The sequence below is a fragment of the Clinocottus analis genome, unplaced genomic scaffold (genome assembly GCF_023055335.1).
Source record: "Clinocottus analis isolate CAN_PGR_092001 unplaced genomic scaffold, fCliAna1.0.p SCAF_7, whole genome shotgun sequence".
Classification (NCBI taxonomy): domain Eukaryota; kingdom Metazoa; phylum Chordata; class Actinopteri; order Perciformes; family Cottidae; genus Clinocottus; species Clinocottus analis.
The window spans coordinates 16,247,659-16,267,367 of record NW_027176229.1 but is presented as its reverse complement, the minus strand read 5'-3'; the positions used below and the strand labels follow the sequence as shown (position 1 = coordinate 16,267,367).

The window sequence follows — 19,709 nt, the reverse complement described above, 5'->3', positions numbered from 1 at the left end:
ACATGCCTGAGAAAGGTGCGCAACAAACATTTTGTCGGTCGGAAGGTAAACTGTGAACACATAAGTGCGCTCTCCAGCTCGTCCCCCCTGCAACATGCCACCTAAGACGAGGGTTCCGCAATGAAAGCAGGATGTTGTGGTCCAGACCAGAAAGCTCGGATAAGCTTGTTGGAGAGTTCCTTGGCACTGGACCCGTAGTCAGGTAAAACCTCTGCGCTGGCAAAGGACAACTTAATGTTATTTATAGCGCACGGGTCAGAGGTAAAGTGGGTAATGACGCTACCGTCCCTTGGCCCTGAAGTGCAACATCCGCAGACAAGACGACCGATTGAGTCCGGGTTAACGTCTCGGTTACAAAACCTGCGGACACAGATTCAGAGCGATTAGAAATGTGGTCTATATTTCAAGACAACAAGTGGCTTATTTATCAAATGCGGCGACAAAGGACGCCGAGGGCAGCCTGAGTCGGTGTGTCGGTAAGTTAGCCTCGACGCTAAAGCTAGCTCCTCTGACGAAGAGACGTGAGTTAGTGAGTTATCTGGTGAACGTGACACATGGATGAAGTTGGGCTGCTTAGTAGTGTAACTCTAAATAACGTAACTGGACAAATAAATAATATGTCAAGCTGAAGTACTGTGTGGTTCAGTTAGAATAGACATTTAGTTTAAGCTGAAGATTAACAGCTCAGAGGTTAGTGCGTCACATTATTCATGCATTTAGTTTGCATTACGCTGTCTTAAGGGGGAGTATGCAATCATGATAGGCAAATTAAGAAAACGTTATGATGAGGGTTCCCTAAATGCCCCAAATGACCATATAGTCCACTGAGACAGATTTATGAAATCAATCAGCAGCAGTAAAACACAAAGCTAATAGTTACACCGAGCTGAAACCAATGTCTAATACAACAGCCCTGCAACGAAACAATTTCAGACACATGTTGACTGGAGGTTTTGTGCCGTTGAATTGTATTGATATTATATTGAGAGGTGTAGCTGACTTTTAGAGTCAAATCTCAGTAAAACAAAATGCAATTCAACATCACCATAAACTACCGCCCCCTAAATGACCATTACGTTGCACCAACAACGCTTAGCATTGAGAGGAGGCAGTAGATATGAAAGAGTTTTTTAAAGTATTGATTTTGGCTCAGAGACCCGAAGTGTTTAACTTGAAGGCAAGGTTTAAAAGTCTGATGTGCCAGTGATTTTGCTGAAGACTGTGACCGTTTTAGTAAGAACACAGTTTCTGTTTGAGAGTCAGGGAAGCATTCAGACATAAAAGAGAGAATTTTCTCAATGATGGATTTATGAAACGGCGACAACACGAATGTGTCTGCAGGCTTTGCTTACAAACCATGTTGTTTTTTCTGCCAATAATCAACTTTTTGTCAATTACAGTGTCCAGATACAAGTGTAGGGCTCTGTGAATAGACAAAAATACGTATTGGATCAATACTGTATTGTAATCAACACAAGTGATGTATGATGAACGCGTATATTTACCTCCCACCATCATGTCTTGCTGCATGTTCTGTTGTTTTTACCCAGAGTATCTTTTTTACTCCTCCATCCAAAGTCATCCGCTGTGCTTCAATAACATAAGGTTGTCTTTTCAGAAACAAGATGATAAAAAACTGGGGCGTTATTGGTGGGATAGCTGCTGCGATTGCAGCTGGAGTTTACGTTTTGTGGGGCCCAATTACAGAGCGAAAGAAGAAAAAGAGAGGTAAGAATCAGTATGACAATGTAAGACACATAATGTATGTTGGCCACTGGTTATAAAGCAGTAACTTACAGCGACTCTGGTTTGCTTTCAGGTATGGTTCCTGGTCTGTTGAATTTAGGCAACACCTGCTTCCTGAACTCTTTGCTTCAGGGCTTGGCAGCATGTCCGTCCTTCATCAGGTGGCTGGAGATGTTTTCCAGTTCCCCTATGATCCAGTCATGCAGAGACAACCAGCTGTCCACGACACTGCTTCAGCTTCTAAATGGTATTTAAAACTATAAAAAGTCACGCGAGTGTAGTGGACGTGCAGTGTATTTTTTTGACAAGGATGATGACTTCTTCTGCACTGGTAGCTCTGTCCAGTGATCAGCCTGGGGAGGAAGATGTACTCGATGCCGGGTGCCTCCTGGATGTTCTCAGACTCTACCGGTGGCACATCAGTTCATTTGAAGAGCAGGTTAGTCAATAATACGGTTGAGTGGCATTTTTTGTTTATTTCTATATATTATTTGCTGCAGTGTTAAACTTAAGGCTTAAGAGTTGCCTGACTGTTGGTTTATCCGCTCTCAGGATGCACATGAACTTTATCATGTCCTTACATCTTCTTTGGAGGAGGAGCAGGATCGTCAACCCAAAGTCGCTCACTTGTTTGACATGCAGTCCCTCGAGGCAAGTTACCAACTCTCCAATTGCATTGTTTCTAACAAAGTATGCTCTGCAGTTCAGATCAGCACTGTAGAGCGCATGTGCAATCTGAAGCCAGTCTGCTTCCTACACCTTTTGAAAATCAAGTCAATTTCAACCAGTGTTTTAGAAGGGTCAAGAAGACAAATCTGTTACTGTACTCACAGTTATGTTGTTTGTGTTTGTTTTATACCAGAGCCTTCCTGATCAACTTGAGAACACGATGATCTGCAGAAGTCGAGGTGCGGCGACAAAGACATTATGGAGACAAGATTACCAAACCAGAGGATTGGGTTTTATCTGTATTTTTTATTTTGCAGCCCCTCTTTATCCGGTACCAAGTCCTTGGAAGTCTCAGCATCCTTTTCATGGTCGTTTAACAAGCAATATGTCGTGCAAGCGCTGTAAACAACAAGTGAGTTTTGTTGTTGTTGTTTTTGACAGGAAAGAGGTCAGCTTGTGGCATTTTACTTTGTACTTCTTTTAGGTGATTTATATCTCTGCTTTGATTTTTGTTCAGAGTCCGGTGCGGTATGACTCATTTGAGAGCCTCTCCTTGTCCATCCCTTTACCTCAGTGGGTAAGCGAAAAAGGTCAAGAACTGTGAATATTTAAAGGTATTATGCTATCACTTCTGAATATTACATTTATGTTTCCTCAGGGTAGACCTATCTCTCTCGATCAGTGTCTTCAGCATTTCATTTCCTCTGAAACCATCAAAGAAGTGGAGTGTGAAAACTGCACCAAGGTACGTTCACTGCAGTATCTGTATCGCCCCATTCTGGTAATCATTTTTTATTAAATATGTAAGTCACAGAAACCAATAAAAAGAAAACTCTTGCGACAAAACTATCATCAAGTTACATACATTCACATTCATTTGACTGGTAAATTTTAAACCACAAAGGCAATTATGTTTTTACAAAGACAATATTTGGCTGATTTTGTTTCATTATGGTTTGGGATAATTTCACCTCAGCTTCAACAAGGGAACACAGTAAACGGGCAAGTTCTGGAAAGTCAGAGGACAACATTTATTAAACAGCTAAAACTGGGAAAGGTAAGAGTCATCTATTATGTCCTATGAACCAATTCTGAATTTCCATGATGTTAATCAATATAAAGACAATAGGTACTCTGCTAAAGCTTGTCTGTGTCTAATTTAGGTGAATAAATTTAACAGTAAGCTTGTTGGTAGATCATAACTTCCCCTTAATTCATGATGACGCGTTATAAAATATTAGGTGTTTTGTTCTTTCACTGTCTAATATCTTCCTCCTCCTTCTAGCTCCCCCAGTGCCTCTGTATCCATTTACAAAGACTGACGTGGTCCAGCGAAGGAACCCCCATCAAAAGACAGGAGCACGTGCTGTTTACAGAACGGCTATCGATGGACCGCTACAAACACAATGCTTCCACACACCGAAGTCAGCGAATCAAATGTGCTCCGATCCCCATAAAGGCAGAAAATTCCGATAATTCCATGGAAAAGCCGTCTGCTAATGGCACTGGTGTGTGTTGTAAACTCCGTAATATAATTCCTGGGTCACATTCAGTTTGTTTTTGTCCTCATTTATTTGTTTCATTCGGTTTTCCAGAAGCAGAGCATCGGTACAACAACAACAACTCTTTTTCCAATGGAACATGTTCGTCTGTACTTCTTCAGCCTCCTGGTGTGAACCCCCAGCTCGGCCTCACATGTGACTATAGGTAAACTTCATGTAAAGGTGCAACAATACAAGGAACTTGTGTAAATCAAGCTTTTCAGTAATTTGGTGGCAATCAAAGCCGTTCCGAGTCTTCGAAACATTATGTTGTTTTTTCTTTTATTCGGCACCTTTTTAAAAAAAAATATTTTATCTAATCGTACCGTCTTTCCTTCCAGTTCCCCAGAGTACTTGTTCCAGCTCACGGCTGTGCTGGTTCATCACGGTGACATGCACTCAGGACATTTCGTCACATACCGCCGCAGCCCTTCCTCACCTCACACCTCTTCGCCCATCAGCTCCCAGTGGCTTTGGGTGTCAGACGACTCTGTACGAAAAGCCAGCCAGCATGAGGTGCTGTCTTCCAACGCCTACATGCTCTTCTACGAGAGAGTCCGAAAAGTGAACCTGGCGCTGCACTCAGAGTAAAGCTAAAGCTCGCAACCTCACAGCCTGACTGACTTTTTTCCTTTTCCGTCAAACCGTCACAGTTGAATGTGCCAGTTAGAACACGGATACCAACAGGTGGATTCTGATTTTTTAACAATGAGAATAGAGAGGAAATCCATCCCAGAGTTACTGGAAAGATCATTTTGCGTCACTGCAACCAGTTGGAGGTCAATGAATGATGTAATAATTCCACTTTGCCTACTTCTCTGATCCAGAGTAGACTCTCAATCCCAAAGATTATGGACTTGCAAGATGTTTAGTTAAAGTGCAACAATGTCTGTCATGCAACAGGAAGACTTAACGATATATTGTGTCCTGTGGCCTGCAATACATTGTTTGTGTTTACGTTTACTAAATTCTGTGGCATTTTCATGACGCCGTAGATTGGTGTTAAATTTAAACACAGTATACTTATATTCAGTTATTTTATAGCAGATTATGAATTCCTGGAGGTTCTTGGTTACTTAGAAGTTATTCTGTATCATGAAGTCAAATTGGTAAAAATGTCCCCTGCCTCTGGTTCTCTATTGTCTAATCTAATTTGCCTAATAATTTCCAGCAGTGTATGGAATGAATGTTTCAAGAGGCCAATAATCATTTCACTGTCGTGATTGGCAGAGTTGAGGTCAAAGTGCCATGTTGTATTTAATGCTCGACATTTATTAACACATAAAGCCATGTGTGCGACCACTGATATGATGCCTCAGAGCCATTCGTAATGTTATGGAAGTTCAACAGATTAACAATGATCAGCTCTTAGTAAATAAAGCCACAGTATGACTGCAGGGATTTGGGCAAGTTATTCTGAATATTTGTAATTCTGCGTAGCTCCTGTTGCTCCTACCAAACCAACTAAATTGAGAAATGGCCTGGTGCAAAACTCTTTAATGTTTGCGATTTGCACTAATGTATATCCATGTGAGATTTTGTGTATTTTTGTGCAATCTGTAACGGTGATTGTTTTCAGGTATTAAAAAATTAAATAAAGCAGGAGTAATTCTTTGGTGCATTTGAGGTGCCAGCGGTCATGCTTAAGATCAAGCACAGACTTCCTGACGTGTCTTTGACTCAAACACTGAATCTCTGTGAGCTGGTGAAGCATGCAGCCGTTACTGAAGGGCTTCAAACTAAATATTGTTTCTGTAAGGATACAAAATTACTTTTTTCTCAGAAAAATGAATACTAAACATAATTTAAAGGGGTAACTGGTCCTAAGTGCCAGAGGCTGAAGCTCACAAATTATATTTTGCTTTACCATTTACAGATAACTGGCAACCGCCAAGGATTAATAGGCCAGCAGTTATTTTAAACCCATCCCATGTTGAGTCTGACCAATATCAGTTTGTACGCCGTTGACCAAGATAAAAATGTGATTTTTTTTTTTATTTGTGCGCCCCATTGCTCTGCCCAAATAAACAAAGAGTACCGTTCAGTGCAACACAAGATGGTAAATGGAGTCTTTATGGTCTGCACTCAAGAGTCTGCACTTTTTCCGGGAGGTTGAATTGGAGTTTATGGTTTTTCTTAAGGGACATTTCCAGCTCTGTCACAAAACTTAACCTGATGAAAGCTAAAATGGTAGATTGTCTTGGATTTGTGCGAGTCAGAAGTTTGCACCTATGTAATTTTAAACATGTCATGTGCTCATTCTTCAGAGTCACAGTTGACAATCCTCACTTATTTCACTATGTGCTGTTATTTAGTCACCCAGATTCAGCTGCTACACCAACAAATAACTTGTGATATTTATCCATGTGCCCAAGGACCGCTAAAGGTTCATCCACCCTTTCTTTGTGGAGCACTGGAGCTAACGGCCTGGGTGATAATGCACACCTGGTCATTTCTTTCGGTCCTGTAGGATGTGTCTGAATGTGAGGTTGATACGAGGCAGGGAAATCTTCTTACGGACAGGGAGGCTGTGGTACCAGAAAGTGTTGGTCAGGGAGTTCATGAGGAGCAAGCTCCCATGAGCGAGTTCCAGCTTCACAGGGTTGATCTGTCGTCGGCTATGTTTTCCGCGAGCGTCTCTGTGCCGAAATATAAAGTCTCGCGCTGCCCCCAGAGAGACGGAGGCGATGGGACAGAGGGGGTCCAGCTCCTTCTCATCATCACGATGCTCACCCATATGATCCTGCCCATCTTTGTACCTGGTGGAGAGAAAATCACTTTCAGCAGGGAGACAAATATCAAACTGTAATCCTAAAACGTATACTCAGGGATTTCTCACCTGTTAACCAGAACAAAGTTAAATGTTTGTCCAGTTGTTTTCGTGACAACATCCCGAATATATCCCAAGGTTGGAGTCCACGAGCAGGCTAATCGTGTCACTCCAGAATAAGTGTAGGTTAGACCTGCATCTCCATAAGTGGCCTGCTTTCTCGGTATACTGTGCACCTTTCCAAACACCTTGACCTTTGCTTCTTCCCCTAGAACAAAAAACATCCATGATTAATCAACAACTCTGCGAAGGCTGGTCCTAACTTTACAGATGAAGGTTTGATGCTACCTGTTGAGTACACCACTTCCTCCTCCAGCTGTTTAAAAAGGTGGTCTGCTTCCTTTTTGGAGAGCAGCACAGCATAGTCACAGTCAAGTCCCTCTGACTCTATTTTCTGCCAGGCAACAGGAAGAGAGAACTTGTCTTCCTCATCGTCCTCCTTCTGCTTCATCCTCTCATCACTTTCCAGTTTGATCCTCTTCTGTGGACGCCCGGCTTTGTTTTTGCCGGAGAGTTTATTGCAAAACTTTTCCATTTCAGTAACCTGTTGTCTGTCAGACTCCAGGGACCTCAATTTTAGGATTTTTAAATAGACCTGGATGATGCAAAGAAGATGGAACATGAACCATGATTTTTTAAATAAATGGACAACATCTTGCACCACATCTGACCATATTCAAATATAAATACAAGACAGGGCAGCAACTAACAATATTTTAAAAATGTTAATCTGTTAACGTATTTCTACAAATAATCTCTTTGTCAATAAAAGGTAGAATATAGTGAAAATGACAATTACATTTTCCCTGAGACCAAGGTATTTAATATTAAAATAATTTGACATAATTTGACAAGAAACATTGAAGAAAAGAAGAAATGAATGTGCTTTTATTTTGCTTTTAAAATGCAGAATGTATTTAGTATCAAAATAGTCGACGATTAAGCAATACAGTATCACAGTATCAAGATATTGAAACATAGTAAAACCATCGTATAAGTCTCCTAAATGTTCGCTCGATACTTCAACCGCTGCAGAAAAGCTCCATTTGCAACAGTTCGTCTTGAACGGCTCTTTAGCATAAAGCAGATTCGTCATTTCTTTTGGCGCGAACGTCTCAATAGTTAGAGAGTTTGTGTCTCGCGAGCGGACCACAGCGCGCGCACACTAGCTATTACCTTAATACTTTCATATACTTAGTTTACAGCAGCTTGCCGCCAAGGAGTTTATCAACAAAATGATTGGACAAAAAACGATTCATTCATTTTTTTCGCCTGTGTCTAAGAAGAGACTTTCTAAGGATGTTCACAAAGCCGAGGAGAACGAAAATGACCCGGTGAGCGTCCCCTCTGTTTGTCAGCTCACATTAAACATGTGTCTAGCTTGTGACCCTATAACATGACGTTAATAGTATTTAAACACCACCTACAGTACTTACTTGTAGGACTATTCAGGACGCGAGGGGGGATTTGTAGTTTCCCGCAACAAGTGTAGCTAACCAAGCTGCGTTCACAAGCACTGCGGTGTTCTCTGTTGTTGTCAGAGGTGACGTGTGCAGCTACCACAGCACGAGCATGTTTGTACGACACTGTCAACGGGTTCTTCCGCCAGTCTCGCGCTTCTCACCAGCTGTGTGTTTTGTTGAAAATGCTTCAATTGTGCAGAAGAAGCTGAAGTCCTCGGCGGTGGAGTCGCAGCTGTGCAGGCCGGCGCCCTCTCCTCTTTCCCCGGAGCAGCGAGACAGGATCGCTCGCAACAAGGAAGCGGCGCTGAAGAAACTCTCTTTTGCCCAAACACCTGCGGGGTTTGGGGAAAGCTGGAGAGAAGGATTGTCGGGAGAATTTGGAAAACCCTACTTTAAACAAGTGAGAGGGAGAAAGCAGTTGCGCTGCGCACGCTGTCTCTGTGGTTGTGAACATTTTCAATAACGTTATATCTCTACCGCAGTTGATGACTTTTGTCTCTGAAGAGAGGAAACGCTACACTGTGTACCCACCTGCTGAAGACGTCTTCACCTGGACTCAGACGTGTGACATCCGAGATGTAAGTGCATGTGCGGTGGCACTTTGATAGACCTGTGGCCTTGTCGAAAGAAACGAGCAAACACACTTTAGTTGAGTGCAAATAGTCAAAACAGAAGTTGCAAAGTGCTGTAAGGGAGAAAGAACAGTTTAACGCACACATTATGTCAAGTCCATGATATAAAGTTATACAATCCTCTTTTTTAATTTTTTTTTATTAAAGACAATTTAGCTCTACTGTTGGAGGCTGTTTCAGAGTCAATCTAGTTTGGCACAAACAACAGACTCCTTGACCTTGAAGCAGCCAGTTTCTTAAGTATCTTAAACATATCTTAAGTGCCAGTTAAGTTTCTCTAATTGTGCATGACAGTATTGGGGCCAATACAGATCATTTCTGTTTTTGTCTCAGTTAAGTTGTTGAACATTGCCAGACATCCTCTCTCATCGCACATAGAAAGTATGAAATTCTGCTTCAGCTATTGTTGGCAAACACATTTTAGAGCCTCCCATGCAACTGAAAAATGGAAAATAAAAGTCTGTGACACATCAGTTATCTATCTTTCTATTCATTTTCAATTTGGGTTCATGCTACCAAATTGTCACTTTAGTTTGTCTAATCCCTCTAATTGCAGGTCAAAGTGGTGATTCTTGGCCAGGATCCATATCACGGTCCTAACCAGGCCCATGGATTGTGCTTTAGCGTCAAAAGACCAGTGCGTCCTCCGCCCAGGTTAAAACCCTTTCAGTGTCTCTGCCTGTGAGCTTGTCCAATTTTAAATCTGATGACAGTGTGCCCTCATTCGGACATATTCATCACACCCTTGATCCTTTTCAATCTAGTTTGGAGAACATGTACAAAGAACTAGTGACAGACAGTGAAGGCTTTCAGCACCCAGGCCACGGCGATCTGACCGGATGGTCCAAACAAGGTATTTTAATAAGCGTCTGCTCAACGTTTACGTAAAGTTGCACAACAAGAGAGCTTGTTGTGAAGTTTTTACCTCACCATCTGTCACCTTGCCCTTTAGGTGTGTTGTTGCTCAACGCTGTGTTGACGGTCCGAGCTCACCAGGCCAACTCCCACAAAGACAAAGGTTGGGAGACCTTCACTGACGCGGTGGTGAAGTGGCTGAGCAATAACCTGGAAGGCCTTGTCTTCATGCTTTGGGGAGCATACGCTCAGAAGAAGGGAGCTGCTATTGACAGGGTGAGTCTACGCTGTTGTTTTCAACCAACACCTTTTTATAACCTTCATGAATCTAAGTTTCTATTCTCTCCGTTTGTAGAAACGCCACCACATCCTGCAGACTGTGCATCCCTCTCCCTTGTCTTGCCATAGAGGATTTTTGGGATGCAAGCATTTCTCAAAGGCCAACGAGCTGCTAATGAAATCTGGAAAGTCTCCTGTAAACTGGAAAGAACTTTAAGATTTCCTTGTTTTCTTACATGTATGTTGGTCACATACAAACCAAAACCCACTCATAAGCTTTCACAGTTCAGCAAACTGGATGTCCAGAGATTTTCTTTATGAGAGAGTTCATGTTGGCAGTTTAATCTGCTATGTTTTCTGCTATACACTGAGTTTTCTTTAATACCTGTTCTTAAACTGTGTGTTCAACATTGTAAATAATTATGTGTTTTGTTTATTTTTTATATACTTTCTATGGAAATATTGGTTCTATTATTAAAGTGTTTTCAAAAAGTTGTTTCATATTATTGTATTGAAATGTGCTCAGAGCAGTCTGATCTAAAATAGGCTCACTTCTGCAGATCTCAGAGACCATGGTCCCCTATAGTGTCAGGACCACTTTATCATCTTGTGAATTTAAGTGCAGCAAGCGTTTTTGCAACAAAAAAACTTTTGGCACAAGGAGTTGGTGGGAAATGTACTATGCATGTATAATTCCCTGAAGCGAAACAAATAAAAAGATGTCATTATTGTTGGTCTTTGCCATAGTTTCCGTTTTATTTGACATAAGTAGGTTAACATGGGGTCAATTCCAATGAAATGTTTTTGACAAGCGAATGGGTCAGCTCCGCAATAAAAGCACTCGTCGCATATTAGATAGTGGCAGTAAATTAAATGGTTATGAATGTCATCAGTGCTATAACACAGAAACAAGTGTTATGTATTTAGAAGTCACTGTGATGCGATCAGGAGGGCCATAACAGAAAGCGTAAGGCGCATCCTCACACACACGTGACAACGCTTGCATGTTTGCAGTAAATGATATTCTTCAACCGAAAATCTTTGTCGGCTGTTTTGTGACGTCGAACCGAAGGCGTGGCTCCGTCAGTGACGCGATGCTGGTGTCAGGCAGGAAGGAGCAGCTTCTTTTTAACTTCGCTGCTCCGTGCTCTGGTGGTAATGTTTGTGCAGTTAGATAACTGACAATGCATGCGCAAAGCCTGCCGGTCCGGGATGCGGCCATTCATGTCCGTTTACTGCAACAATATCTGGTTCTTCTGAAGAAATACCCAATCCTTACTAAGTCTGTAACGAGGTCTGTAGCTTTGCTTGTTCACTGACTGCAAGTGGTCAGTTGTTGTTCTGCAGCCTGGTGCTTAATTTGTGTTGTTTCTTTTGTTTGACGGTCTGACAAAATGAGGTTTATTAACTTGCTGTTTGCTACATGGTAACTAATGTCGCCATTTGTTTTAAGTTCTAACTTCAAAGTTTGTCCAACAGGTTACTGTGTGCACTGAAAAGAGGCTGCCCTTAAATGTGGAGGCTCTGGCTTTAGCCAATCAGCATCTGCCTATAAAACCTCCCCTAAAAACTTAATGACTGATTTGATATGAAGAACCTTATCACGAATGTACCTGATGCATATTGATAGTTGTGTTTGTTGTGTGTCCTTGTTTCCAGTGGCATCCTCACAGCTTTAGGAAATCTTCTGTCTCAGATTTTGGAAGCCAAAAAAAAGGCCAATAATGGAGCTGTGGTCAGCCAGGTTGACCCAGCTGGAGCTGCACGCTATGCCATTTATGGGTGAGATTAAATACACAATCATTATTTGGAGTTGAAATGCTAGTCATGGCTTATGTGTGGTGGAATTATTTGTAACTCCTGTTCATTAGCTTCGAATGAGATGTTTAAAATAATGAGATCCAACAATCAACTTTTAAGCTTCTGAGTATTTATCCCTGCGCAGGAAGGAACAAGTCTGAATTGGTTTTGGGCTTAGTTATATACCATTCCTTAGCACACGAACATGCACAGATAGAGAGTGTGTAAGGAAGGGAGTAGAAGGTGACTTCATTGTATCACTAGGGAGGTTACACGTTTCTGGATCTTCAATGGCAGATTCATGAGTTGAAGGTTACAGCAGACAGATAAGAGAGCGCTTGTTGAAGAAACACATGTGTAACTTTGAAGTTCGGACCCGGATGGGGGAGGTAAGAAAATAATGTGTTCATAAGGGCCTCAACAAGGTTATTGCCAGCATAAGCACAATATTATGATATATAATATGATATTCAAGCCTGCAACAATCATAACGTGCAGTATCTTTACATTACATATGTACAACAAGAAAATGAATGGCATGTTCCTGTTAGACTAGAGTGTCAGATATTGTAAAATAGATAAATCTTTGTAGTAATGTTATTCCCGGCTGTCTATTTCAGGTTGGTTATTACAGGACCGCTGAGCCATTACTTTTACCAGCTGATGGAGATGTGGATGCCAAGCACAGACCCGCTCTGCATAGTGAAACGTCTGCTACTCGACCGGCTTGTTTTTGCCCCCGGCTTTCTGCTCATTTTCTACTTTGTGATGAACATCTTGGAGGTAGGTCATCTCATTGAAGGAGCACTCCAGCAATTTGATAATGCCATGTTATGAAGTGAATATGACTGCAAAAGACAAAAAGAAAAACAATATATATATATATATATATATATATATATATATATATATATATATATATATATATATATATATATATATATATATATATATGTATGTATATATATATATATATATATATATGTGTATATATATATATATGTATATATGTATATATATATATATATATGTATATATATATATGTATATATATATATATATATATATATATATATATATATATATATATATATATATATATATATATATATATATATATGTATATATATATATATATATATATATATATATATATATGTATATATATATGTATATATATATATATATATATATATATATATATATATATATATATATGTATATGTATATATGTGTGTGAAATTGTGCCGCATATACATGTAAATATATAATCATTCCAATCTGCATTCAGGCTAAAGGGTGGAGAGACTTTGAAAAGAAGATGAGAGGAAGTTACTGGACTGCTTTAAAGATGAATTGGAAAGTGTGGACTCCCTTCCAGTTCATCAATATCAACTTCGTGCCTGTTCAGGTATGCGTTTCCTTGGCATCCTGCCATTGAACAAATGATGAGTCACATAGTGACACTACTTAAAAATTAACCCTCTCTCGTCCTGTATCTGTTTTTGCTGACAGTTCAGAGTGCTGTTTGCCAACGTCATCGCCTTATTTTGGTACGCCTACCTTGCATCTGTGAGGAAATGAAGCTTCCCTCCATTTCCTCACCGAAAACGAATCTGGAGGAAACTTCACTTCACAGCATCTGGATGTTTACTGTACTACTGTTTATATGCTGGACAATAATTCTCACATACAGTAGAATTAATTCATCCAAGTTTAAGCCATTATAACATGCTCTGTTGGATACATGAGTGTGTTTGTAATTACAGATGATAATCCTTTTTTTTTTTTTTTTTAAATAACACAACATTTTGTAAGATGTAATGGTAAACATTGAATTATATGATTGTGAAAGTCTCTCAATAACTGGAATAACATACATTTGAAAACAACACTGTGATTTTCTGGTTCCTTGGTTGTGGTCTGTAGGGTACAGCTCAACCCCTTATGAATGTAGGCCAACAGGAAATGTGAGGAGACAAATTTACATTTGTAAAGTGTTTTTATTTGTTTTTAACAGGGTACAGTTAACACAATCTCTTGTTATGTGTATAACATATTTACTGCCAAAGCTAAATAACTAATTAAGTCTGAACAAGTTTTTATGACGTCATGGAATGCAACAGTGTACATGGAGGAATGTCATACTTGTTCCAGATAAAAATACTAAATAAATTTAAAAAAACAGGGTATTTGGAGCGTGTAATTAAATAAAATAAAGGAATGTTAAGAAAATAAGTCTCTAATACATGCACTGCACGCGTCCTTAGCCTCCTCTCAGGCGGAGATTCAGGTTGATGGTGCTCATCGCTTTGACGTTGTAGTCCGAGAGTTTACAATGGTCCTCCGTCATCTCTCGGCTCTGGTGGATGAGCCTCTGCTGGCTCGTCGGGACTCCCTCTCGGCTCTGGACCCGGCTCTTGAAGTGGCCCACAGTCTCGTCGGGTTTGATGTCGTAGGTGGTCGTCTGCCCCTTTTCGTTTGTGAGGAACACCTGCATGGGCGCAGGCTGGGTCACCAGCAGGGACACCGTGGCGCCGGGATGCAGGCCGTAGTGGCTGATGGTCAGTGAGTCGTTGCTGAGATGAGTGCTCGAGCCGTTTGTAAAAATCAGCTTCTGTGTCTCAGAGGGAACTCCCAGCTGCTGCTGGATCTTCATTTTCAGAGAGCCCACTGTGTCCTCGGGGTGCACGCTCAGGGGGCGGGAAGTCCCGTCCAGCATAATGATGTTTATTTCCATGATGAAAGAGATCTGAAACATCATTCAAGGCATAAATAAGTCGAGTAAAAAATACTACTTCCACTGCAGTACCACTGTGTGTTTCATTACAGAGTTCAAAGACAAATTCTCACCTTTGGCAAATTGCTCCAGACAACTTCAGGTCTTCAGGCGATGCTCAGGATCAGCTGTGAGAGACTTGAGCTCACCACAGTTTATATACAGTCAGCCTCAGCTGATGACACCCTCTCCTTTACTTAAGTTTCGTTTTCCCTTCCCAGCCCCCAACACTTTCGTTTCCTATTCTTCAAACAGGACTCCGCTACATCACAACAAAGACTTGTGGTATGTTCATGAGGTCAATTCATGCCAGTTTAAGGAGAGGCCCAATCATTACCAATGATACCTGCCAATGCACGTCATAGTCTATTTAAAGACACAAATGTCACATGATTTCACATTTTCTCTGGAAACAAAAGAAAGAGGCAACAGCAGAAATATAGTATTGTTTTAGGTTTTTATTCAAGTGAAACAATAATAAAATGAAAACAGGACACACTCTCAAGCTCATAATGTAATTCACAAAATAAAACACAGTACTATCATTGCAGAGAATCCCGTCATATCGCAGGCTGCCAACACACTGTTTACTCACACTTTTAATGAAATGATACTGAAACCAAAACAAGATTCATCAATACTGCATCTGTCAAATGAAACTGAAAAACAACAAATATAAATGCATGTGCAGCAGGTATTTATTTTACACAAGAGAGCAGAACAAATGAGTTATAAACTTCATAATTCAGAATGTCTCAGCATGGTGGCCCTCTCCTCCCTCTTTGGTAGAGGGATATTTCCTGCAATAAGAAAGATAAACAGTCGCTAAGATTCTTCACATTTAAAAAATAAAACAGGAACAAAAAGGTACACCATCATTTAATGTAAGAGTAATGCACAGAGAGTGTGTGTGTGTGTGTGTGTGTGTGTGTGTGTGTGTGTGTGTGTGTGTGTGTGTGTGTATATATATATATATATATATATATATATATAGTAATGCGAAAAAATAATATATGTACAGTATGAGCAGTTATGAACATAGATGTCAAATTATAAAGTGCAGACAGCAGTTTACATATAAATAAAGTTCAGATATACCGTGAGGACGGTAGTATACATATTTATGGAAGTGGCATATATATACCAATCAGTATTCAGGCTAAAGGGTTGGAGAGACTTTAAAAAGAAGATGAGAGGAAGTTACGGGACTGCTTTAAAGATGAATTGGAAAGTGTGGACTCCCTTCCAGTTCATCATAAAGTTCATGAAGTTTAAGCCATCATAACATGCTCTGTTGGATACATGAGTGTGTTTGTAATTACAGATGATAATCCACTTTTGTGTTTTTAAATAACACAACATTTTGTAAGATGTAATGGTAAACATTGAATTATATGATTGTGAAAGTCTCTCAATAACTGGAATAACATACATTTGAAAACAACACTGTGATTTTCTGGTTCCTTGGTTGTGGTCTGTAGGGTACAGCTCAACCCCTTATGAATGTAGGCCAACAGGAAATGTGAGGAGACAAATTTACATTTGTACATTTTTTTTTATTTGTTTTTAACATGGTACAGTTAAAACAATCTCTTGTTATGTGTATAACATATTTACTGCCAAAGCTAAATAACTAATTAAGCCTGAACAAGTTTTTATGACGTCATGGAATGCAACAGTGTACATGGAGGAATGTCATACTTGTTCCAGATAAAAATACTGAATAAATTAAAAAAACAGGGTATTTGGAACGTGTGATTAAAAAAATAAAGGAATGTTAAGAAAATAAGTCTCTAATACATGCACTGCACGCGTCCTTAGCCTCCTCTCAGGCGGAGATTCAGGTTGATGGTGCTCATCGCTTTGACGTTGTAGTCCGAGAGTTTACAATGGTCCTCCGTCATCTCTCGGCTCTGGTGGATGAGCCTCTGCTGGCTCGTCGGGACTCCCTCTCGGCTCTGGACCCGGCTCTTGAAGTGGCCCACAGTCTCGTCGGGTTTGATGTCGTAGGTGGTCGTCTGCCCCTTTTCGTTTGTGAGGAACACCTGCATGGGCGCAGGCTGGGTCACCAGCAGGGACACCGTGGCGCCGGGATGCAGGCCGTAGTGGCTGATGGTCTGTAAGTCGTTGCTGAGATGAGTGCTCGAGCCGTTTGTAAAAATCAGCTTCTGTGTCTTAGAGGGAACTCCCAGCTGCTGCTGGATCTTCATTTTCAGAGAGCCCACTGTGTCATCGGGGTGCACGCTCAGGGGGCGGGAAGTCCCGTCCAGCATAATGATGTTTATTTCCATGATGAAAGAGATCTGCAACATCATTCAAGGCATAAATAAGTCGAGTAAAAAATACTACTTCCACTGCAGTACCACTGTGTGTTTCATTACAGAGTTCAAAGACAAATTCTCACCTTTGGCAAATTGCTCCAGACAACTTCAAGTCTTCAGGCGATGCTCAGGATCAGCTGTCTCCTTTACTTAAGTTTCGTTTTCCCTTTCCAGCCCCCAAAACCTTCGGTTTCTATTCTCCAAACATGACTCCGCTACATCACTTTGATCACAACAAAGACTCGTGGTATGTTCATGAGGTCAATTCATGGCAGTTTAAGGAGAGGCCAGATAAGTTCTGGTGATTACCTGACAAACACGTCATCGCACGTCATTAAGCCACAAATGTCACATGATTTTACATTTTCTCTGGAAACAAAACAGAGAGACAACAGTATAGTAGTGTTTCGTTTATTATTTTTTATTAATGTGAACCAACGCTAGAATAAAAACAGGACACACTCGCAAGCTCATAATGTAATTCACAAAATAAAACATAGTACTATCATTGCAGGGAATCTCCTCATATCGCAGGCTGCCAAGACACTCTTTCCTCACACTTTTGATGAAACGATACTGAAACAAAAACAAGATTTATCAATACGGCATCTGTCAAATGAAACTGAAAAATAACAAATATAAATGCATATCCAGCAGGTATTTATTTTACACAAGAGAGCAGAGCAAATGAGTTATAAACTTCATAATTCAGAGTGTCTTAGCATGGTGGCCCTCTCCTCCCTCTTTGGTAAAGGGATATTTCCTGCAATGAGAAAGATAAACAGTCGCAAAGAATCTTCACATTTACAAAATAAAACAGGATCAAAAAGGTACACCATCATTTAATGTAAGAGTAATGCACAGATTATATATATATATCTATATGTATATATATAGATAGATATATACACTCTATGCACTACAGGTAAGTGTATGTGTGTAAGTCAGCAGGCAGTGAGGCATTATTATGTTTTTCATTGTAGCTTTATAAATTTGTCATCTCAATAATCTTAAAAACAACACTGATGTTTCAAAATGATTGTAATCAGTTTTTTTCCCTTACCTGGTGGTGCCACAAAATATTCTTCAACTGTGTTGTTGGAGAGCTGAAGCAGTTCTTCAGCACAGTCCCCGTCCATCACCGCGTCGTCCCTCAGATTTAATGCTCTGAATGTGCAGACAAAACATAATCACATTAATACAATAGGCTTCAATAGAGTTGAGCTGCAGTTGTTGATAATTTGTTATGCTATTTAGTTATAACATGTAAGATACAGTGTTTTACATTAACTGACACATACCTGTCCTCCAGAACTGAATCCATAGGTTCAACCCCTGACGTGTCCAGAACATGAAGCTGATCTGCAAATCGTATAGCTTTCTCCAAACAGGCCAGTCCCTGTTTGGTGCGGAAATCAACCAAGGCCAGTCGCTCCAGTTGATCCACCAGATCAGTGGAGAGACGGGCAGGCTGTAAAGTCAATAGTGTGCTGTTTAGAAGCGTGGTAGTGTCTTTTCACTGTTGAATAAGTGTGTCTTTAACTGTCAGTAGCATAAAGTCATAACGTGATTACACCCATTTGTAACATCTAATCAGCCAACACTGTCTTCATGTCCCATATAATGACCTCTGGTCTTTGGTAATCTCTATAATTTTGATTTGTTGACATAATTATATTGACTTTGTCTTAATAGATAGATAGATAGATAGATAGACAGATAGATAATTACTTTATTGATCCCCAAAGGGAAATTCAAGGTAAAGTACCTCAATATAAAAACAGTGAAGAAAAAAATGAAGTTACAGCATTTATAATAGGAAAATCCCTTTGTGTTTTACTAATGCTCTGCGCAGTGCAACAGTAAAATGCTTTCTGTGGAAACACAAAGAGAGAATTCAGTACCAGACTCTATTTGTCGAACTGTTTAAGCCTCTTCAACTACAGATACACATCTGAATACATTTGGGTAAACAACAGGGAATGTGGTTTGTTAAAAATTACATTGAAAGGAATTACGAAGGACTTTTTTTATTGGCCAGTATGAACCAACATGTCAACCAATATTTAAAATCTTGGTTCATGAACTTCAAGGTGTTATAAGGTCACCAAGCTGTATACAAACAATATTAACGGTGTGGTGTTCACGTTCAACCAGTCATGAGGATATTACCGGGGGAAGCTGGTCCTCTGGTATTAGTTCCCATGTTGCAACCTTTGGTACCTATGAGAGGAGACACAGGACAAGTCAATGTTCTGCATTGGCTACAGAACAAACTGGCTGCAAATCAAATAATAATTATTGACCTGTAATTCACCTTTGAGTGATGCGGTTTGGAGCTCAACTGACGCGTTACATTTATGATGTAGCTCTGCAGGCAGCTGTTTCTTTTGTGGAGGTTCTCCGCCTTTCTTACTGAGTATCCACCGTTTGTTAACAGGTTAAATGAAGGACGAGAAATTTGCATTGACACCGCACGACATGTGCATTTAGCAGCGAGACTAAACAAGGACATGTTCAGGACAATTAGGTAACAAGCTAACAAGCTACGCCCGAATGTATTGCATAACTCACCCGGCGGATCAATACTGGGGTCTAAACCATCGACTGTATATCGGTCTAAACGAGCGCAAACTTAGCTAACGACTTCCTGTAGCTAGCATCTGGGGAGGTAAAATCCTCCGGGTAAACAGAGAGGTTCAACTATAGAGAGGTTCAACTATTGCTTCCTTCCGCCTTCGCTCACATGGTTAGTCGTAGTAAATATATTACCCATCCGGTAGAGAAGATTTGC

At 40.4% G+C, this 19,709-nt stretch overlaps 7 protein-coding genes across 8 annotated transcripts; 3 read left to right on the top strand and 4 right to left on the bottom strand.

The window, feature by feature from the left end:
• Positions 1 to 81: 81 nt before the first annotated feature.
• usp30 (ubiquitin specific peptidase 30) lies at positions 82 to 5,555 on the top strand. 2 transcript variants are annotated; one of them, XM_068566316.1, is made up of 13 exons: positions 82 to 202; positions 1,619 to 1,728; positions 1,820 to 1,993; positions 2,082 to 2,185; positions 2,299 to 2,397; positions 2,609 to 2,654; positions 2,733 to 2,827; positions 2,933 to 2,992; positions 3,074 to 3,160; positions 3,392 to 3,472; positions 3,701 to 3,923; positions 4,011 to 4,122; positions 4,298 to 5,555. In XM_068566316.1, the coding sequence occupies exons 1-13, from the start codon at positions 132 to 134 to the stop codon at positions 4,545 to 4,547; spliced, it is 1,512 nt and encodes a 503-aa protein (XP_068422417.1). In that variant the 5' UTR covers positions 82 to 131; the 3' UTR covers positions 4,548 to 5,555. The 2 variants fall into 2 exon arrangements, with proteins under 2 accessions (XP_068422417.1, XP_068422418.1); XM_068566317.1 differs by lacking the exon at positions 82 to 202 and adding an exon at positions 220 to 476.
• Positions 4,290 to 8,265, bottom strand: alkbh2 (alkB homolog 2, alpha-ketoglutarate dependent dioxygenase). The gene is made up of 4 exons (XM_068566319.1): positions 8,223 to 8,265; positions 7,075 to 7,381; positions 6,796 to 6,994; positions 4,290 to 6,715 (listed from the first exon to the last, which is right to left on the bottom strand). The coding sequence occupies exons 2-4, from the start codon at positions 7,319 to 7,321 to the stop codon at positions 6,406 to 6,408; spliced, it is 756 nt and encodes a 251-aa protein (XP_068422420.1). The 5' UTR covers positions 7,322 to 7,381; positions 8,223 to 8,265; the 3' UTR covers positions 4,290 to 6,405.
• Positions 7,904 to 10,716, top strand: unga (uracil DNA glycosylase a). Its single transcript, XM_068566318.1, has 7 exons — positions 7,904 to 8,120; positions 8,449 to 8,649; positions 8,732 to 8,827; positions 9,438 to 9,535; positions 9,646 to 9,734; positions 9,834 to 10,012; positions 10,092 to 10,716. Exons 1-7 carry the CDS (start codon positions 8,022 to 8,024, stop codon positions 10,230 to 10,232), a joined length of 903 nt encoding a protein of 300 aa, XP_068422419.1. The 5' UTR covers positions 7,904 to 8,021; the 3' UTR covers positions 10,233 to 10,716.
• A 456-nt stretch (positions 10,717 to 11,172) lies between these two features.
• Positions 11,173 to 14,033, top strand: pxmp2 (peroxisomal membrane protein 2). The gene is made up of 5 exons (XM_068605057.1): positions 11,173 to 11,309; positions 11,675 to 11,797; positions 12,436 to 12,598; positions 13,107 to 13,226; positions 13,331 to 14,033. The coding sequence occupies exons 1-5, from the start codon at positions 11,200 to 11,202 to the stop codon at positions 13,397 to 13,399; spliced, it is 585 nt and encodes a 194-aa protein (XP_068461158.1). The 5' UTR covers positions 11,173 to 11,199; the 3' UTR covers positions 13,400 to 14,033.
• LOC137805246 (polyubiquitin-like) lies at positions 13,813 to 14,805 on the bottom strand. The gene is made up of 2 exons (XM_068605058.1): positions 14,669 to 14,805; positions 13,813 to 14,567 (listed from the first exon to the last, which is right to left on the bottom strand). The coding sequence occupies exon 2, from the start codon at positions 14,553 to 14,555 to the stop codon at positions 14,082 to 14,084; it is 474 nt and encodes a 157-aa protein (XP_068461159.1). The 5' UTR covers positions 14,556 to 14,567; positions 14,669 to 14,805; the 3' UTR covers positions 13,813 to 14,081.
• Positions 14,806 to 16,189: 1,384 nt separating this feature from the next.
• On the bottom strand, positions 16,190 to 17,082 carry isg15 (ISG15 ubiquitin like modifier). Its single transcript, XM_068605304.1, has 2 exons — positions 16,999 to 17,082; positions 16,190 to 16,897 (listed from the first exon to the last, which is right to left on the bottom strand). The coding sequence occupies exon 2, from the start codon at positions 16,883 to 16,885 to the stop codon at positions 16,412 to 16,414; it is 474 nt and encodes a 157-aa protein (XP_068461405.1). The 5' UTR covers positions 16,886 to 16,897; positions 16,999 to 17,082; the 3' UTR covers positions 16,190 to 16,411.
• Positions 17,083 to 17,315: 233 nt separating this feature from the next.
• gatc (glutamyl-tRNA amidotransferase subunit C) lies at positions 17,316 to 19,672 on the bottom strand. The gene is made up of 5 exons (XM_068566499.1): positions 19,233 to 19,672; positions 19,088 to 19,138; positions 18,217 to 18,386; positions 17,979 to 18,082; positions 17,316 to 17,678 (listed from the first exon to the last, which is right to left on the bottom strand). The coding sequence occupies exons 1-5, from the start codon at positions 19,428 to 19,430 to the stop codon at positions 17,617 to 17,619; spliced, it is 585 nt and encodes a 194-aa protein (XP_068422600.1). The 5' UTR covers positions 19,431 to 19,672; the 3' UTR covers positions 17,316 to 17,616.
• Positions 19,673 to 19,709: the final 37 nt, after the last annotated feature.

What these genes read in the sequence shown, in the direction of transcription:
- usp30 (XM_068566316.1), top strand. Translation starts at nt 132, where the DNA reads ATGTTGTGGTCCAGACCAGAAAGCTCGGATAAGCTTGTTGGAGAGTTC. An exon ending in TTGACATGCAGTCCCTCGAG is followed by an intron (nt 2,398 to 2,608) that starts GCAAGTTACCAA and finishes GTTTTATACCAG; the next exon opens with AGCCTTCCTGATCAACTTGA. An exon ending in GGCCTCACATGTGACTATAG is followed by an intron (nt 4,123 to 4,297) that starts GTAAACTTCATG and finishes CTTTCCTTCCAG; the next exon opens with TTCCCCAGAGTACTTGTTCC.
- alkbh2 (XM_068566319.1), bottom strand. Translation starts at nt 7,321, where the DNA reads ATGGAAAAGTTTTGCAATAAACTCTCCGGCAAAAACAAAGCCGGGCGT. An exon ending in GGAAGTGGTGTACTCAACAG is followed by an intron (nt 6,995 to 7,074) that starts GTAGCATCAAAC and finishes TTTTTGTTCTAG; the next exon opens with GGGAAGAAGCAAAGGTCAAG. An exon ending in AACTTTGTTCTGGTTAACAG is followed by an intron (nt 6,716 to 6,795) that starts GTGAGAAATCCC and finishes TCTCTCCACCAG; the next exon opens with GTACAAAGATGGGCAGGATC.
- unga (XM_068566318.1), top strand. Translation starts at nt 8,022, where the DNA reads ATGATTGGACAAAAAACGATTCATTCATTTTTTTCGCCTGTGTCTAAG. An exon ending in AGACGTGTGACATCCGAGAT is followed by an intron (nt 8,828 to 9,437) that starts GTAAGTGCATGT and finishes CTCTAATTGCAG; the next exon opens with GTCAAAGTGGTGATTCTTGG. An exon ending in CCAGTGCGTCCTCCGCCCAG is followed by an intron (nt 9,536 to 9,645) that starts GTTAAAACCCTT and finishes TTTTCAATCTAG; the next exon opens with TTTGGAGAACATGTACAAAG.
- pxmp2 (XM_068605057.1), top strand. Translation starts at nt 11,200, where the DNA reads ATGCATGCGCAAAGCCTGCCGGTCCGGGATGCGGCCATTCATGTCCGT. An exon ending in CTTACTAAGTCTGTAACGAG is followed by an intron (nt 11,310 to 11,674) that starts GTCTGTAGCTTT and finishes CCTTGTTTCCAG; the next exon opens with TGGCATCCTCACAGCTTTAG. An exon ending in TCAACTTCGTGCCTGTTCAG is followed by an intron (nt 13,227 to 13,330) that starts GTATGCGTTTCC and finishes TTTTGCTGACAG; the next exon opens with TTCAGAGTGCTGTTTGCCAA.
- LOC137805246 (XM_068605058.1), bottom strand. Translation starts at nt 14,555, where the DNA reads ATGGAAATAAACATCATTATGCTGGACGGGACTTCCCGCCCCCTGAGC.
- isg15 (XM_068605304.1), bottom strand. Translation starts at nt 16,885, where the DNA reads ATGGAAATAAACATCATTATGCTGGACGGGACTTCCCGCCCCCTGAGC.
- gatc (XM_068566499.1), bottom strand. Translation starts at nt 19,430, where the DNA reads ATGTCCTTGTTTAGTCTCGCTGCTAAATGCACATGTCGTGCGGTGTCA. An exon ending in CCAAACCGCATCACTCAAAG is followed by an intron (nt 19,139 to 19,232) that starts GTGAATTACAGG and finishes CTCCTCTCATAG; the next exon opens with GTACCAAAGGTTGCAACATG. An exon ending in CAGAGGACCAGCTTCCCCCG is followed by an intron (nt 18,387 to 19,087) that starts GTAATATCCTCA and finishes TTGACTTTACAG; the next exon opens with CCTGCCCGTCTCTCCACTGA.